General features: G+C 40.2%; 1 protein-coding gene across 1 annotated transcript in view; it reads left to right on the forward strand.

Annotated features, from left to right (window-relative positions):
* Positions 1–17,740, forward strand: part of CAB39L (calcium binding protein 39 like) — a 43,354-nt gene that overhangs the window by 8,691 nt on the left and 16,923 nt on the right. The window contains 2 exon segments of the mRNA XM_067291970.1: positions 11,951–12,115; positions 16,733–16,851. Coding sequence (XP_067148071.1) covers positions 11,951–12,115; positions 16,733–16,851 — 284 coding nt within the window.

The following is a 17,740-nucleotide window of genomic DNA, read 5'->3' on the forward strand; positions in this document are numbered from 1 at the left end:
TAACTTTATGTCCGAAGAGTTCTGCTGAAACCAGTGAGCTTTTGCATAAGTAAAGGGCAACAGATGTGGGAGTAAAAAAAAAAAAAAAAAAGTTGAGATCCAGCAGCCTCATCCAGAAAGAAAAGTAAACTACTACTACTTTGAATAGCAACACATCTAGCAAAATGGCCTGCAAGACTATTTGAAAAATATTTTACTGCTAATTGCTCTAGCAGGGTGATAAATGAGACCACCAATTAAAGTGTAGGTACCCACACAGCAGAACTTAATTCTAATGAATGCTGTTCACATCAGCCAGCATAAGTGTATGTATTTAGAGGCATATGAAAGAGATCTCACTTTATCAATCCTTTCCAAACTTTTTGTGCTCACCCTTCCTAAATGAACTCTGCTACTCATATTCTAATTATGGTGCTACATTTTTTGTTAATAATATTGCATCCTGCTTTTGGTGCTAACTCTGTGACACAGACCTGAGTTTCTTTGGCCCCTGCGCTTCTGCACTCTTCCAGTGACCAGTTAGGAAGGTGCACCCCAGCATAGAAAATACTCCCACTTAGGAATTTGTGCTTCCATAAAGTCAAAACCTTTACAAAATTTTTTGCATCAGAGGCTCTGACCCTCTGTAGTGTTGTAGTAGAGGCCAAAGGAGGTATGTGCTTTTAATTGACAGCAAACTAATTTCAGGGTAAAGCTGAATGACAGTGAAAACAGAAATAGCTGATAAGCTATGCTGAAGCAGTTTTGATGCAGCTGATGTTTGTAGTCAGATGTTGTGCTTTGCCCAGCTTGTGTATGAGCTGTATTAGAAATGAACCTTAGTTCCCTTAGTGTCCTTAGTGGAATTCTCTTGAAACTTTTAGGTTCAAGGAGAGTAGCTCCGAGTGTGTTAATTATGTAACACCAGTCACGTGGATTTCAGTGAGGCCTCTGGTATTCGATGTCTTGCTCTGAAATACCTTCAGTTAACTGAAGAGCTCTGAAAGAGTTTGACTCTGAACTAAAACTGAAAATAAATAAATAAATCAACAGGTTCTCCCCTCCCCTGCTGAATGCATCCTTCAGAACCTGATTAAAGAAGACATTCAAGGCAGAAGCTCTAGACTTTTTTTTTTTATTTGCTTTGCAGTCTGACTCCTCTGAGTTGTGGTTTTGAAGATTTTGACTTTGAGCTTTTTTGTTTATTTGGATGTCAGTGACAAAGTAGGAGAAATTCAGGCTTCTTAGAAATTTGAAAACTTGATTTAAATTTTTTATAAAACTGAGAACAGCTGGTATGTATTTTCCTCACAAAATAAAAGATGCAAAAGATTTCCCCTGGTTTATTAAGATGGAAACAGCTTGCAAACTTCATAACAGTGCTTATTTTGCATTAGATTGAATGGAATACAAACAGGCCATTTAAATTATCTAAAAACCTGACAGAATTGTGTGAATTGTGTTCCTTTGAATAGTCCTATATTTTTAACACTTTAGCAGTTAGGTTAATCCATAAATCCGTGCTGCTTTTAATGGGGAGCAGCCCTACTCCTCTCTTGCAGTCCGCTTGCCCTGGCCTTGTGTTTTGCCCTTGTGCGAGATTGGTAGTCGTGGGGCCAGGTGGGGTTGAGATCAGGGAAACCATCAGTCTGGTAACTCTGTCTGTATCCCCCCACCATGCACACACCGATCTAGCCTGCGTAAAGGAGAAGGGGGGTAATTTTTGGTGTTCTCCACCCTAGTTTATCGTGGTTGTATGGAGGTGGTTGCCGTCACAAATGGGATGAACGTGAGTGGTCAGGGGAGAGGAGGAAAGGAGGACAAGACAGTTGCTTCAGCAGCAAGGCAGAAAGTCAAGAAAGTGGCACTGTTTTAGGCAGCATTTACACGTATGCTCACGTGGCTGACTGAATCCGGACCTTGCACTCGCGTGTAGAGGAAGCACAAAGGGCCTTTCTCCCCAAGCCGAAGGGAAGATCTCAGTTTATTCAGTAATGTTACCTGTCGTTTAAATGGTTGCACTGAGCTGCTCTGAAATAAATCCTACCTATTAATGAAAATAGCTTGATTAATGGTCCTGTATTCAGGGAAGTAAATCACAGGGAAGATCTTTAGTACTGTGACAAAGATAAATTTAAGATTTGTCAGGGAAAATACCTCTTGTTAAAACAATCATGCCATCATGTCCCTTATTATATATACACAAGGTTTGTGAGCCCAGTAGACCTGTGTTTATTTGAATGTTGTTTACATTGTGATTTGGGGAAGAAAAGACCAGGATAGGACTTTCACTGGTTCACTGGTTTTCAAACCTTATTCATCCACTAAACTAATAAATAATGTTTTGCTGGTTTTGGTAAGTATGTTTATAGAAGTTTAGCTGGAAACAAAAGCAAAGTGCAGTACTATTCTTTGTGCTTTACAGAGACTTGTAAGATTTTGAATTTTACCTCCAATTTATGTTCCAAAGGGAGGTGAAAAGTGTCCAACTTTGATAAAAGGGTGGTCACAGTTCTTGTCCTAGAGTAGCCTGCAGGGAGCCCCAGGCCCTACACTGTCAAAGCTGTTGGCGCCTATGGGCCTGTGAGAGTAGCAGTTTGGGAATCAGGGCTCTCAGATTTTTCTGATTTCTGTCTCCTTGTCATTTGCCACGTGAACTGGAGAGGTGCCACTGTGCCTGGGAAATCAAAGTTCCCAGGACTTCTAGGAGTATGACTCCCAGTGTCCTTGATCTTGCTCCCTTGCAAAACAGCTGCCAAGTAGAGCTTGCTTCAGAGACCTGAATGAGGAGATGTATCCTGTGACACTTTAGCTCTTACTGTAATACAGCAAATGTGATATGTGGGCCAAGACAGCTGCTAATACCTTCAGTATTGGCAGAGGAGAGTGGCAAGGCCTAAATAACTGAAAGAGGAGAACTTTGTTTCCTTTCTTGAGCTGAGCTTTCAACTACAAGGTGAAGATGCCATGGGCAGCTGAGATGGTACAAGGTCAGGCAAGGAGAGACCTGACTGGTCTAGTAAAACTTCATGTGACTTTCCGTGGAGAACCATCTGGGCTTCAGAGGTGCTATTTTTAAATCGAGCAAAAATGATCATTCCTACCAAGCTATGCCCTACACAGGTAGAGACAGCTTAACAGTAAATTAGTTAAGACTTTTTGAGGAACAGGAAGAGGGGGAGGATGCAACTCGAGAGATAGGACAAAGGGATGCCACATGTAAGTATAAAGGCAGTTTTACATCTTTTCCAAGACATATTCTTATGTATTGTATGCATACATAACATGCAGAAGTTTACACTTTTTCTGAATGATGCTTATTACTAGTCATAAAATAGGACACATTCAGACTTTTTCCAGCATGTGCAAGCTGGTCTATTGATTGCAGTAGAGCTTGTCATCTTAGGTAAGGATTGAATTTGACCCAGTTTCTCCATGTATCTTTTTCTGGGGGGAAAAAAAAAATTAATGTGTGCAGTGTTGCCATAATGCTTTTTATACATTGTCAACTGAAAAATAGGCTAAGTTTGAATGTTTATTCCTTACTTTTATTTTCCGCAGAGGGGGGTTGTTTGCTTGCATGGAGTTATGGTGTTTAAAGCCTTGCAGCTTTCTAAGCTACACTCTGAAGGCTGATAGAGCACACCCCACATGGCCCCTTTTCCTCTGAAGTGCTCTTTCTAATATCTTCTTTTTCTGTTTCTTTTTTCTTTTTCTTTTCCTTTTTAAAAATCTACTTCAAAGAAGGTATTGCAGCACTGGGAGAGCAAATGTAACAATTAGAGGATTAAGTAGGGTAAGACAGGACTGGAAAAGTGGACTAAAGCCTTTCTTATCCAGCATCCACCTCTTTCCCAACATCTGAAATAAGTAAGTTGTTCTTGTGACATGTGCAATTGCCCCACTGACATTCTGTTCGGATTTTGGTGTAGTGCAGAGCAATTACATTTGTTACAGAATGCTATAAACTTCATAAGGAGTTAATCTCACTCATATGGAACCAAACTGTGCCTTGGATTTAATGAGCAGTACCCATTCGGGGGTTAACTAGAAGAGAAGGGAAGTGTTTAACAACCTAGGAAATGAAGCCTTCCGCAAAGCCTTTTTGCTTAGGCTCTGCACCTCTTTCTTCCTTCTGGCGCAAACTCTTGTACCGTCTAGAGGATGTGCTTGAACAGGGAGCAGGGGAGGAGAAACCCTGTTAGCAGCAGTGGATGGGAGATTTGTTAAAGAAACCTGAAGAACTGACAGCATGCGACATGTTGGTCATACTGCTTAATTTATTACTGATATGCAGTCATGTATTTTGTTGATGGATGCTGTTGATGGATGTTGTAAAGGACGTTAAGAGACTGAATGCATGACCCATCTCAGAAAAAAGAGAGTGACATCCTGACTTCTTAAGGTCTTGTGGTCAGCATAAAGCAGTTCAGCTTGCATACAGTATATCACTGAAGCATGTACTTGAAAACATCCTCCCCTCGCTGTTAACCAAACATGCGAGGGTGCGGCGCCCGTGACTCAGTGCCATCTGCGGTGCCTACAGGTTTGGTAACATTTTCTGAACCAGCTCAGCAAGAAAAGCCTTTAAAGTGACTCTTGATTTTAGTTTAGAAATGCAAACTGATCTGGGGTCCCTTGAAACTTGGCCTAAGCTGCCTTTGCACTTGGCCTAGATGAGCTACAAGATAGACCAGCTATGCCAAAAACTGTGTAAGACTTGGGTTTATAGTGGAACCTGAAACCAAGTGAGTTAAAACTGATTCGGGGCTCTGTGGTGAGTGTTTTTCTGGCAGACAGAACTGCAAGGCTTCAGTGCCTTTAATCAGTGTTCAGAAATGCAGCAAAGCTGGAAGTAAAATGACTTGAAGTATCTTGCCTCTTCCACTTGCATTTAAATGTGTGTAACAAGACTGCTTATTCAGATAGATCACTGTAACCTGTCCTCTGCTCGTCTCCGGGGACTGTACCAAATTTGGTACAGCTCAGAAGAGTCAAGAGAGCAGTATTTTAATAGTTAGTTAGCCTTAATATATCCCAAACAATCATCCCTCTGCTGATAAAGTGCGTGGGGATCTCTTTATAAGATGCGGTGCATGCAGACAACGCAATGTGCACTTGCATGGATGAACAGTTGCATGGCTGTTGGGAACGCTGGTATCTGGGGACTTGATTTGGCACCTGCCAACATCAGTTGCAAAATTACCTTTGACGTCGTTGGTGTACGGTGAAGCCAAGTGAATAAGATAAGAAGGGCTTAGCCCCCATTACTTCTAACTCTGCACAAAACGCATGTGTCCTGAGATTTGGTGGAACGTTTCGTGTTTCAGCTGCCCCTTTCTGCTAATTGCTCTAGAGATGGGAGAAACTCCAGATACTAATAGGTTAGGTGCTGGTGCCAAGAGTGTAAAACTTGGCTCTTTTGGTTGCTTTTTTGTTTTTAAGCACCTTACAACCTCTAGTTCTGTTTTATGTGCATGATTAAAAGTGGGAAAGGAATCCATGCCCAGGTAGGGCAAACCTGTCTCTTCCATTTAATGAGATTGCCTTTTAGAAGGAGTTTTCCTATTGGGTATGTTTGGCTAGCTTGTCTTTACCAACCTCCTTTAGCAAAATATTATGGCCTAGTACTCAAGAGACTGAGTTCATGCCTGCTGATCCTAAATGTCCTGCTGAAGTTCACAATTTGTTCCTGTACACCCCTTTAGCATGGAGTTGCACCAGCAGTAAGTCAGTTTGGGATGTTTTTGAAGCTGCACGGATACTGGATTCAGAGTCTGCTATTAGGAGTCCTTACAGTTGCATGTAGGGAGCAGTGTTTTGCTACTCTTCTTTTAGGAGACAGTGAGAATATCTTTAAATCGGTCTGTAAGCTAAAACAAGACAAAGCCAAACCAAGGACCCGTATGCTTTTGGTCCTAATGTGTAACATGCAATACTGGAAGTTCACTGGATTGTGCATTTGAGTGTCTTGCATCACACTGGCAGATTTTGTGTGTATATTACTCTATGTGGCTGTGTAAAATAGCAATGGTATTTTTTATTTAGCAACATTTTTTTTATTTCCAGTGCACTGGAAATATGCTAGTGATACAAATAGCTGTAAGATCCTGTTCTCCATATTCTTATGAACAGTTGAGCATTTCCTGACCAATATGCAGATGCCAAATATCAGAACCTGGTATTTGACGTATGTATATTTAATATCTGAGTTTGGAAAGGTGGCAAAGTTTCATGTGATTCTTTTTCTCACTGTTAGGGTGGTCATACATGTTGCATTAAGTCCCTGGGTGAAGGGAGGTAAGAATAAGCCATTCTGACCTGTAACATATGTGTGCACATATGTGTGAGCTGGCTGACCTGTCTGCGAAACAGAGGTGAAACAGAGGTAACATCCGGAAAGTTATGAAAGTTGCAGTTCAGGCATTGGAGCCCATGGCTGTTGGTTAGTCAAGGCCTGACGCTTTTCCCTTTATGGCTTTTGTAATCTGCCTTGAAGAGGAGTAACAAGAAGGGATAACTGAATCTACACTGCGTAGCAGGAGATCCATTTATCTCATCTTTGACAAGCCTAACAGGTCTGGATCAGTACGTAATACGGCACTTTTAAGATACGTGTGAAATTGATGTAAGTGGTGTTTTTTTTACTGTAGATTGTTGCTAAGGAGAAGGGCAGAACAAAATTTATAGGTAGAGGTTGAGATTTGTATTAGGCTGGTTGGTATTGCTAGAAATTTAAGTAAAGCTGCTAAAGTTAGGGTCTCTTGTTAAAGCATCCCTGCGATGTCCTATGGGACTTTTCAAAACCTGTTTGTGCAAAGTTTCTATTTTCGAAACAAAATATCTGCTTTGTGTATTTTGCTCTAACACACACAAGCAGTATTGCAGGAAAGGCAGCTTGGCCTTTGAGTATGGAAAAAAATCATGTAACTATGGAAATAAAAATTCAGCCTTCTGCATGAACAACAGATTAGACCTCTGTTTTAACCTTCCATGTTACTCTTTAAAATCTCTCTCTAAGAAAATGGGATATTTTGCAAAAATAGAAAAATTTTGAGACCCATAGGATCACTTTGTAATCCCTTAATATGAAAGATACGTATTGTTAAACTGTCTTGTATAATTGTGGAATATAGAGAAAAATGTAACAGTTTAGGCTGCATTCCTTAATAATGATATGGTTTTTCCAAGCCTGCTGAATGATTACCCCAAGAACATTGTTATGCACTTTGGCCCTCCTGTAGAGATCAGTACCAAAAAAAATGCTAAAACTAAGAAATTGTATTCTAGACCTGGCAAAGCAAGTTAAATTTTAACCTAGTGTTAGCCCTGGGGTAAAAAAAGATCAAGATGTTTTATAACACAGGAATACTGAAATATCTCAATAAAGACACAGTAGCATTAGCCACTTTGTAATGTAGACTGGACCTTTGCAACGTAATCAGCAGGTCTTCAGATTTGTATTAGGCTGCAGATAGGAGAGAAAAGTGTTGAGGTCTTTCTGGGAAGAAATTCTTCATATAGACAGGAGAAACGGAGAAGGCGGCTTGTAAAACATCTTTGCCCCCTTGCTCCCAGAAGAGCTGGGATCATATAGCCTTGAGCATTTTCAGCCATGTTTAGCACTAAAAAGGAAAGTGGACATGAGGTCAGAGCAATAATGCACACTTTCAAATCACAGAGAATTACAAAGCCCTCAAGCATAAAGTATTTTTAAATACTAAGAGGTGCAATTTCCTGCCTCGCATTGCTTTCAGCTCAAGTGACCTTTTTCTACAGCACATGTTGCACTAGCACCTAAAAAGTCTAATAGTTGACTAGGTGCCAGGGCCTGGATGTAGACACATAATAGAAATGGCCTCCTACTAAAGAGAAGCAGCAGCTTGAACAAAACCAAATAGCGCATCAGTTTAGCATCTGATAATATGCTCTCAGGGACTAAACTTGCTCTCACAGCCATGGTGATCTAAAGCTTCTTTCTTTCTGCTGTGATCCTGTTAAGACAATAATGGTGAGATCCGTGAGGGAACCAGACTTGAGACTAAGTATCTTCAGCTCACGAAGTGTCCAGCTAACTGCTGAACTTGTTGAAAAGTATGGAAAGACATATTAACGCAGACGAAACCCCTACTTTAGCAGCAGGGGAGGCTGAACATGTTTCTAATTTAAGTTAGAGAAGTTATATAAGCTTATCTGTTCTGTCTGCGCTCCAGCTCCAAAGCTGACTTTATAGTCCATAAGGTTAGTAGACTAATCCAGGAATTGTTAGATTTCAACATTTACACAAAATGTCTCCACAAGCTTGCTGTGGGCTGCCTGTCACTACAAACTGTTCTTTGTGGATAAATAACCATGTTATTTCCTGTGTCGGGCTAAAGCAGAGAAGAAATGGCCATCTTTGGCAAAATTGCCCTCTTTTTCATCTGTTTTCATCTGAGGCAAAGCTTTCACCATTTCTGCCTCCAGTGTCATTGATCAGAACAGTATCGGTTGCTCTTTCTTTCTCTCCGCTTACGCAGCTATTACAGATTACGCTTGTAACTCACTCATGCTGTACCCATGTACTCACGCTGAATTTCAGAGTGTGCCACAGTGGGATTGAATCCTCTCAAGTTCGTAGGTAGGGAGCTGAGATGTGTGTAGAGCACGCGTGGGAGAAATGAAGACCACAACCCAGCGAGTTGCTTTAGGAGGTCAAGACCCTGAAGCCCGTGCAGCGATATCAACACAAATGTTAAATCGATGCATGTGCTGGGAATCAGCTTGCATTTCGTCTTCTGCTTGTTCACCCTTTCTGTAACTCTAGTTGTCAGAAGTTCAACATATTCCACTTCTGACATTTGTACATAATATAAACTGTTCTATTTAGGATTCTGTGAAGGTCAGTAATCCTTCCTTCCTCCTTCTTTTCTTCCTCTACTCTAACAGACTCCTCCAAAATATAATGGAATAAGTTCAATCCTGATGCAATATACCTAGAGGGGCATGGCCTAATAATTCAGAAAGAAGGCTGTGCTTAGCTGGAAGAATGAGGGAAATGGCTAAAGTGCTTAGATGTTTCCTGTGACCTTTTCTTTTGCTCCATAACTTTTAGTGAAGTGACAGTTGCAGCACTTTTTCTCTCCTATTGTTACTGTCGCCATTGGATCTGAGCACTTCTGATGTAAAATGAACAGTAGCATGGAAGTCATAAGAGACTTTGTAGTTTCTATTGCATCTCTCTCTTTGTCACTGAAATCCTGTTTGTGGCATTGCAGGGGGAAGGGTGTCTTGCTGAGGTTTGCATCGGTTAGTGTTTTTTGCAAATTTTCCTAAAGAGGGTCAGGAGCCACCTGGCTTCTTATGAAAAGTTGTTCTAGAGCTACCTTTCTGTTGTCTCTTATTTTCTGGGTATTTTAGTGAATGTACTTGCTTTTTTGTTTGTTTTGAGATGGAATGTGTTTATCCTCTGAGTTTTGAGCAAGTTTCTATCCCAGAAACAGTGCTTATGTGCTTAAGGTATTATTCTAAAAATGTAGTAAGATTAAGTAGGAAGCATGTCATAGTGGAGGCTCGAAGTCGTCGTTAATTGAAGAATCTGTGTTTGGGATTATAGTTTCCCTACAGATAGATTTTGTGGGATAGGGATAGAAGAGAGGCACTTAGATGTCACCAGGAGTCGCTTTTGGTGGAGGGTTGAATGACAGATTACAGGATATCCCAGAGAATATAAAGGGGGAGGAAGTTAAACATGAAATTTAAATGGCATGTACAAGAAGCAAAGGAAAGGAGAGGATGAGATGGCAGACTGATTCGGACAATACAGCTGTGGTGCCCCGTTACCCCATCAACACTGCAGTGTCCTGCAATTGCTCTTTCTCCTTCAGCAGTGTACTTTTTGGCCTCCCTTTCAAGAACTAAACCTAAAACTGAGTCTTGCAGACATCTTCTATGTATCAGAAAGGACTACTTATATTTAAAAGGAAAATAAAGTGGTTTTTTTTTGTTTTTTTTTTTAACCACAGAATGCCAGAGATTTTCACACCCTACCAAGCAGAACAGGTGAAAAGCCAAAAATGTATGTTTTTTTCCTTGGATATGAAAGTATTTGCACAGTTCCTATAAAGATTTAGAGGTTCAGTTCACAAGATAGCACCCCTGTTGTTAATCCCATCTGTACTCTGTGGGATAGCTCTAGTGACATACCACTAACATTTGAGGTTAAAAATAGTCTCTTTTATTGAGCCACATTAAGGAACAAAAAGACTTCTACTATGGTTGAAGTTACCACATAATCATATTCATTTACATGCCACTCATGTTGGCCTATCTAAACCAGTATAAAACTGCAAACAGGTACAAACAGATTGGGGGAGAACATACCTTTATACTGTGCAAAATGGATGCTTGAATCTCCCGGGTAGATGTAATGTGAAGGTGGCCTTTTCTAGGTTTGTATTAATACAAATAAAATCCAGGAGTTAGATCACTATAAAAATGTTGGGAGATCAACACCAGTTGAGAGATGTCTCTCCTGAACACTGTGGGGTTATTTTACACAGATTGAGTGGTGACATTTGAAAGCATGACTTTTTTCCTTTCAGTTTATGTGAGAGAGATACTGAAATTATTGATCTAGGTTTGGACATCCACTAATGCCCAGTTAGCTTTTACAAATGACTCTTGAGTTTTCTGTGTGTGTCTTTCTGGATTTTTTTTTTCCTGCTTAGCTAACCAAACACTCACTTCAAGTAAGTGTTTTGCAATATAGATGTGAAATGCTGTCCTTCCTTCAGAAACTTTCATCACCTTGCCTAGGAATTTCCTGTCGTTCTCAGCTTTGCTTTCAAAACTCTTCCTTACTTGCTTCCTACTCCCCACCAAAAAACCCAGCCAACCCTGTATATGCTCTAGCTGCAGGCCATGCGTGTGTTTAGTATACCCTGACCCGGAGAGAGCCATACCTTCGTAGCCCAATGGTTAGAGCATTTAGGATTACAAACAAACAAACAAAAAATAATTAAGCCTTTGCGCCAAGGAGTCTTTATTTATATAAAATGGAACAATATATACATATATTTATATAAAATGGAACAAGCCTAGAAGGAGAGAGTGAGACAGAGCTACCTCACTGTAGTCAGTGGCTGTTTCCCTTTGAAAGTGGGACGTTATAATTCAAATCTAATTTAAGTCTGCTGACTGCCACGAACACCAAGTTACTGCCTGTTTATACACATTTCTCTTTTATTTTTCTATTGTAAGCTTTCATAAGGCAATTCCTGACTTGTATTCTAGATTAGGCACCTAAAACATTGCACTGAATTAAAATGAACTAGGTGGGAGTAGAAGATGAAAGATTTATTTTAGCTTGTTTGGTAGCAGCTGCTGAACTTTACTGAAAGCAAGTTAGGTTGTTTAATTATTTCCCAGCCTGAAACTTCAGTGCCTGGGAGCTCAGTAGAGAAAGTCTTTGCTGAAGATACTGGCTCAGAGCATAGGTGACAAGGAGGAACAAGTAGTGGCAATGCCAAGTGGCCAGGTTACCAGGATTTATTTGGATTATCTGTAAAGGAGCCAGGATAATCCAGCAGCCAGCAGTCCCGGATGGGGAGGCCCTGTAGCCTCCACCCCTGGCGGCTGGAGTCTGCCCGCTCAGTATCCCCGTTTGGTGCGTGTCTCCCAAAGTGCGGAGGATCCTGCTAACGCAGGTTGATAAGTGCCCTTCTGACTCTATCTTATGCCTGTGGTCCGTAACTGAGGGCATACCGTATTTAAGTTGAATACACCTGTGTGTTTGCCTAAGACCTGCAGGATCCAGTGTGAATGGTCCAGCCTGAGTGACTACCTAAAAATATTAAATTGTTTAATAATAGATGCAATCATCATAGATACAGTAGAAGCTTTGGTTTTGAACTGCTTGTCTTTTAAAATAAATAAAACCTGTTTCAAAAAAAAACCCAAAAAACCAACAACGTTATCTGTTGCTCCACAGGCATCAGAAGAAGTGTCAAAATCCCTGCAAGCAATGAAGGAAATTCTGTGTGGTACCACAGACAAGGAGCCACCCACAGAAATAGTGGCTCAGCTGGCACAAGAACTGTACAACAGTGGCCTTCTAGTGACACTTATTGCCAACTTGCAGCTGATAGATTTTGAGGTAGGTCAATGTGCATAAACCTTTCACCTCCTTGGTCCCAGTGTTGCCAGTAAGTATAGCTGTATTCTTCTGAAGCTCATGAAACAATTTTAATGCCTTCAAAAACCTGCGGTTGCACTGTTTTTCACCTGCTGAAGAAAGTAGCTGTTGTAGATTGATCAGTATACTGACAGATGTGCTCCTATGCTGCATCCTATTCAACTTTCTTGATTTATTTTTAAACAAAACCAAGAAAGAAATGTTGCCATGTGTACCAAAACAGGATGCTGCGAATGTTGTTTATGACCTTGTGCTGCAGTGATTAACCTCTTACTCTGGGATAGGGCAACTAGAACCAGCCACCATCTCTGAAAGACTGTGGCTGATTTAGGAGGGGTTCAGAGACATGGAATGAAAATAATTAGAAGCATAGGAAAATCTCATCTGAACAAAGACTGAAAAAATTGGAATGGTTTAGTTGGAAGGAAAGGAATTGAAAAAGGTGTTCAAAAACTGATAGAAAATGACAAGGTAAGTTGGATTGCCCCCATTTAATTCTTTGCATAAAAGAGGAAAGGAATATAACTTTTTTTGCCAACTGTGAAAAAAATAATCTGAATAAACGTATATAATTAGGCTATGGAACTCATTGACAATTCTGTTGTTAAAACCAAGAACTTAGCAGGATTAAAATAACTAGACTTGCATATAAATATGGAGAAGAGAAGTTACAGTAGAAAAGATGACTGTCATTTAAGATAAACATAAACCCTTTTAACCGACTTTTAACTGGTAGGAACTGGGAAGAAACTTTGTCATTGACAGGATGCTATAGCGTTCCTGCAGTCTGAGGTCAGCCGGGCTGCTGCCTCCAGGGACCACTGTTAGGAGTTTTGCAATTTCTCTGCTTCCCTGACTCTGGCGAATCATCCAGAGCATCTGAGCATCTCTGAGCAGTCAGAACTTCCCAGCCGCCAGGCCAAGAGGGCAGTACCCAGCATGCAGGGCAGGGTGGCCGCAGCATTAAAAAATCGGGTCCCTGGAGAGGTGGGCTGATGCTGGCGGAGCCTCCTTGGGGGGGAGTTACTTCCTTGTGGAAGGTTTCTCCCGTTATGAAAGTCATTTGTTGTTGCTCTGCTTCTCTTTCCACTTCTAAAATGAATCAAAGGAAGGAATGATGGGTGGTTTTGTTTGGTTTTGGGCCGCACCCTGAGTGAAACCAGCATTCAAGGGACTGATTAATTTTTAAAATAAATTTTTGGAAGTACTGTTGTCAGTGGAGTTTTCCCACTCTTCCTCAGGTCTTGATTTCAAGAGTGTGGGGGTTTTTTTATGCTAGAATTTCTTCATAGCCTTTAATTTATCTCCCTGCTCCCCCATGCAACTGTTAAATGTCTTAATGCAAAATAAGAATTCAGTAATTTAAATTTGTTTGAAGTGGGGGGAAAAAAGAGGGGGGAAGAGAAGATATTAGCAAATGCTCCATAGAAGGGAAATTTCTGCATTTTTTTTTTTTTTAGGTGCCTGACATTCTATATTGCTTTTTTCAGATTTGAAATTCTGTATCTATATATTGAACCCTCAGTCTTCAAATGCAAACTCTGAGTGAAACACCAAGCATGTTGTTGAATCACTGTTATTCATATAACATAGTTCTAATAACATAATATAAACATAGTTCTAATAGCATAGTTCATATAAACGTAGTTCTAATAACTTTTATTGCAAAATAGATTTTTTCCATGATAAAGCCTTTCAATTGTTTAGCAAAACTTTTAACTTTTACACAGATTCTTTTTAGCAAAACAGTAAAATTAAATGTCATTGAAAAAGAGGCTGGTAAGAGCAGATGTTGCTCTGTCTTCATATTTCCATATATATATTTTTTTAGTTTATCAAGTTTTCTGCTTGCATTTATTGTATTAATTTATTGTTCATAATTGTCATTTAGATGTCCTTGTTGACCAAGCAATTTCATCACCTTTCAACATGCAAATTATTTTTGTGATCAGTATGTAATGATAGAAAACAAAATTTGAAATTTCCTTCAGAAATCAGATTTTCAAGTAATCATGTTTATGTAAATTACTTGATCTTTTTGGCCTGGCCTGGCTCCTTTTCTTCTCTGCGCTGCCCTTCACCCTCCAAAAAGTTGCTGCACCTGGTGGCCAGTTCGAACCCAATTTTGCACAGTAGTACTTATCTTTGAAGATACATTCTCAAAGACTTCATGAAACCTGGTGGCTGCTTAGAGGAAAGAGACCAAAGTTAATGCCACCACTGAGAAAAAAGCAGAAGCTCGAGCTCAAGACCTATCTCACTTGTTTCATCTGCCAGTACACTTGTAGCATATGTGGCTGGGGAATGTGTGTGTGTGTGTAGGGGAGACTGTCATGTCTTTGCATGTCTCTGTCACACATCTATAGAAAACAAAGGCTTATTGCTTCTGTCGCTCAAGAAAGAGTGTATTATTTTGTGGATGATACTGTTGTGAAAAAAATGAAGTTGGGTTTGAGCAGAAGCACTGTATCTGGATTAGACTGAATTTGGGGAAATTCAAAATGTGAAATTTATTGGTGAGCTTTGAAGAATTCGTTGAGGAAAGCATGCATACAGAAATAGTTAAGTTTAAAGAAGTGTGTTACTAACAGCATGTAAACCTACAGGTTCATAAGCTTTGAAGCCAATAAAAGGAGATGGTAAATAGCTACAAGCCCAAGACTGGTGATGTTAAAAATTTTCCCTTACTTTGTCATGAAATATGAGCTACGTTATGGTATAGATATCTTGCAAGTCGTTATTTACGTGATGGCATCCTTTGGGTTTGTCTTGTTCATGTCTAGCCGTTCTGCTTTCTCCGCCCATAGCCTTTCTATCTTGTGCTTCAGTTATTGTATGTATTTCATTATAAGGTGAACTTGGATTGCAGATTCCAAGTGAGAAGCATTGCAAAAGTATTCCAACAATTTTTGTATGTGTCTGATGTCGAGGGAAGTCTGCCTTGGTTCCCTCCTATCTGCCTCCATTCCCTAGAGAAGAACCCAGAGAGACCAATTTCTTTGGTTTTCACAACTATCTTTCGATTGCTGGTCTCTAGAAAATATGCTGCTATTGGATATAATGCCATAGTGCACCTAATATTAAGTGGCTGATATAAATTCTGGCTTAGCAGGGAAAATCATTTAATTCTTGGCCATTTTTGTCTCTCCCTTTCAACAGCTCTTCTCTTTTTGGATTTTTTTCATTTTGGAGTAACTGCTGCGGCCGCTGGGGATCATGGGATTCCAGACATATGTTATGGGTGTTGTAAAGATTGGGGAGGATGGGATGTTTGTATAAAGAACTAGCTAATTAAGAGCATGGCCAAGGGTCAAAAGCGTTGCAGACAAAGTCAGATGGACTGGCCGGATCTGATTTGATTCTCTTATTTAATTCCCTTAGTCCCTGAGTCTCCAGGCCAGCTGGGTTGGAACGACTAGGAAAGCAGCATATTTTGTGCTTCTCAGCAGTGATTTATTTGTAGAGGTGAAACTAGGGAATTTCCCTCTGTGTGGAACTATCTGCTCCTTGGCTTAAAACGTTCAGTAATTTCTTAGCCAAGGAATGTTTGTCCTCTCAAGACAGATCAATGAGCATGGACAGACGGATTATAACTAACCTTTTGCTTTAGGTTGCCCTGTGCATAGTGACCCACTGTTTACTCAGTGCCTTGGTTACTGGTCATTAGTATAGCCGTCTCTCCCCTCCAGTAATTTCTCACGTCGATCTCTCTTGTGGCTGGGGGAAAAAGCGGTGAGGGAGGAAGAGGACTTATAATGCATGAGGTATTGGCAAACTCTCTATGGCTGGATAGAGCATAATTTGGAAGGACCTTCTGAAAAGTTGTCTGCGTGGGGAAGTATTTTACTGCAAAGCATGATTTTGCAGGTGTATGTGGGTCTGGCTATAGGAGAAATGTAGAACAAAGTTAAGGATCCTTCCCACCTTAGTTGTGACTAAAGTAGAAACATTATGCATATGACATAGCCGTTCTATCAGCAATACTTATTTTATTCTTTGTGGTAAAATAATATGTATATGATGTTCTTGGAATCAGTCTGTGTATCAGGAGCTGGGCTCAGTTTAAGTTTAACCCTGATTTTTCAAAAATAAGATCAGATTTGCTTTGATTACATGAGAATAATGAAAAGCCTTAGCTTTGTAAAGCTAGGCTATGCGTTTTTGTACTTGGTACTGGCTTGACTACTTAAATTTGAAAGCTATAGAAGCACAGTACACCCTGCAAAAGCATGTTTGGCACAGAGCAACTGTTTGCGTGTTTTAGTATTTTTTTTGTTGCTTATTAGGATATCCAGGGAGTTGTGCACCCTCCTTATTCTGTTGAGCATCTTCATTTGGCAAAAGAAATATATAAATGGGTGTGGGGGGATTAGTGGTCTTCAGAGCGACCTAATGGAGAAAGCCTTTTTTCTCATTTGAAGAGATGGCAAGTGTCAGGTGGTGAGACTGTGGAGGGTCCAGAAAAGAGAGACAGACTTATTGCATTTTAAATGTCATTTCCCCTTTAAATACAGATTGTACTAAATGATCACTTGTTCATGTTTTTACAGTTGAAAATATGTTTTGCTTCTTTAACAGGGCAAAAAGGACGTTTCCCAGATATTTAACAACATCTTGAGAAGACAAATTGGCACACGCAGCCCTACTGTGGAATACATTAGTGCCCATCCACATATCCTATTCATGCTTCTAAAAGGGTGGGTGCTTTAATTTGACTTTGATTCCCATTAAACAGCATTGCCTGGAACACATATTGGCATTGCAATTGGTCTACTTTTTCACTTTTAGTTTAAAAAAATAGATAGGATTTCAGCCTTTGTTCCAGATTTCTCATTTTGTTTCTTTTCTACTGACTTGCTTTTTACTTAAATGTATACTCTTAAATGACTGGATTATTTATTTGGCCATTATTTCTTCACCAAACTTCATGTTGGAATAATTATGTGCTGATTGTTTTTGCCTGCTCACCATGTGGCAGGGACTTCAGTGCTTGCCCTAAACCCTTCTGTAGCGTTGTTGGCTACTGCTGAGTTTCATTTAGACCTCTTCGCGTTGCGGCAGTGAGTTATAGCGATGTCTGTAAATAACTGGAGTCAAATGCTTGGACCGCCACGCGGTAGAGCACAGAGAAGCAAAAATGCACAAGAAGAATAGTTGTGTCTGTGGGGCAGACTTCTTAAGTGCTTGTAGCCGCATGTGAATTTCAACTTTAAATTATGCCAGTAATGAACTCCATTTCTTTCAGCATTAAATCTTCTTTTTTTTTTTTCCCCCCTCCTTTTAACCTCTGAGGAAGTAAGTGTTTAGCTGTAAGCCCATGGTTCCCAAGGTAAGCTGGCCAAAGAGGAGTACACTGCAGCGGGGTGAGGACATCAGCTGTAATAGCATTCAGGAATGCACAAGTATTGGCCTAAAATTCTTGAGGTTTCTGTCCTCTATGCTTGGCCACAAAGTGCCTTCCCTTTAGCAGGAATCTTTGCTTTTCCATCCCTTGAAATGTGCTGTTTTCTGATCAGCCTTTCAGTTTTCTGTGATCTTCTTTTCTGGCTTTATGATTTTATTTATTTTTCTCCCAGGAAAGGAGTA

The sequence above is a fragment of the Apteryx mantelli genome, chromosome 1, assembly GCF_036417845.1.
Source record: "Apteryx mantelli isolate bAptMan1 chromosome 1, bAptMan1.hap1, whole genome shotgun sequence".
In the NCBI taxonomy this organism is placed as follows: Eukaryota; Metazoa; Chordata; class Aves; order Apterygiformes; family Apterygidae; genus Apteryx; species Apteryx mantelli.